This window comes from Morone saxatilis, unplaced genomic scaffold (genome assembly GCF_004916995.1).
Source record: "Morone saxatilis isolate NCDOM2014 unplaced genomic scaffold, NCSU_SB_2.0 Contig4, whole genome shotgun sequence".
NCBI lineage: Eukaryota > Metazoa > Chordata > Actinopteri > Moronidae > Morone > Morone saxatilis.
The window spans coordinates 12,118,498-12,119,865 of NW_023339984.1; the positions used below are offsets into that span (position 1 = coordinate 12,118,498).

A 1,368-nucleotide genomic window follows, 5' to 3' on the forward strand; every position below is an offset into this window, starting at 1 on the left:
GGTGGAGCTGGATGAACCGTCATTTTAACAAAACGTCATTACATGTTTAACAAAACGTGTAATCATCATTTTCTGTCTAAACTGACACGGACGAGGTGAGAGGAGGAGGGAGGAGGGGAGGGGGAAATAGCAGAAGTGTGTGGAAGACAACGCTGGCGTCAGAGTGGACGAATTAAAGCACGGTGGGGCAGACAGCGAGGAGCAGACAAGTCCTCGAGGAAAGAGAAATGTATCTCCAAAAGTGGAAACACTCCCTCCCAAGACTTCCTGTCTGCAGTGTCCTCTGCTAAGCCACGCCCCCCTCCCCACCCCTCTCTCTATCTCTCTCTCTACAGCTTTCCCTGCAGCCACTCAGCCCTCAGCGGCGTCTGTCCCTAGGGTTGCTACGGCTGCGAGAGCGACGTCCACCGACGACGCCTGCCGAGGGTCGTCTGGGCCGGTGGCCGCTGTCCCTCTTCTTGTCCGCCTCTCTGTCTCGGCCGCGGTCCCGCTCTCTGTCTCCGTCGGTTCCTCTCGCGGATGCTCCGGCGCTCGCCGCCACGCTGACGTCCTTCTCCCGACCCTTCAGCCGCTCTTTCTTCTCCTCCTCGCGCTTCTTTTCCTCCTCCTCTTGCTGCTCCTTGCGCCTTCGTTCGCGCTCTTTTTGACGCTCTGTGCGGTCCAAAACCCTCTGCGCCGCCTGGTGGACACAAAGCACGGTTTAGTTTGATGAAATGAAGTCTGAAGCACTCGAGAGAGAAATGTGTAAGTGTTGAGACCAACCTGCTCCTCAGTGAGGGGCAGCCAGTATATACAGGGAGCGGCTTTGGTCTTCAGGAACAAGTCGTCTAACAGTTTGGCAGGAGGCTCGTCTCCTTTCTCTGTTAATCAGAAAACAAAAGGGTGAACACTGGTACACAATCCAACCTGTTGAGGATATATATATTGAATTATTACTATATTTTTTGTAAGTGGGTCCACTTTTCTTTGAGCTTTACCCTTCTTATCAGTCTTCCTCTCCTTGCTCTTCGCCCTCTCTCTCCTCCTGCGCTCTCTGTCTCTGGATCGAGATCGTTGCTCCTCTTCCTCTCCCGGTCTTGCAAATTCACGGACCTTATCCCGGTCCCATTCCCGCTCGCCGCGGGCTCGTTCGCGGCGCTGCATCTCTCTCTCCCGCTCCGCCCACAGGTCCCGCACTCCTGCGACGCCTCGGTCGCGTTCGCGGTCTCGGTCGCGCCCCCCTTCGCGGTCTCTCTCTCTTTCCCGGTCTCGTTCGGGCATCAGAGGGGGCAGCCGGGTCTGAGGAGCAACTGGCTGGGCGACATGTTCTTCCTCCTTTTGTGGCTTCAGGATGCCTTTGTGGAAGTCCAGCTGCAGGGATTAAAAAAA

The 1,368-nt window shown here is 55.9% G+C and overlaps 1 protein-coding gene across 1 annotated transcript in view; it reads right to left on the minus strand.

Annotated features, from left to right (window-relative positions):
• Positions 1-6: 6 nt before the first annotated feature.
• Positions 7-1,368, minus strand: part of acin1b (apoptotic chromatin condensation inducer 1b) — a 20,060-nt gene continuing 18,698 nt past the window's right edge. Inside the window, exons 15-17 of the mRNA XM_035675765.1 lie at positions 978-1,350; positions 763-860; positions 7-679 (exon numbers count right to left, since the gene is read on the minus strand). Of these exons, the coding sequence (XP_035531658.1) occupies positions 359-679; positions 763-860; positions 978-1,350 (792 nt within the window). The 3' untranslated portion in view covers positions 7-358. The remainder of the gene's footprint in view (positions 680-762; positions 861-977; positions 1,351-1,368) is intronic.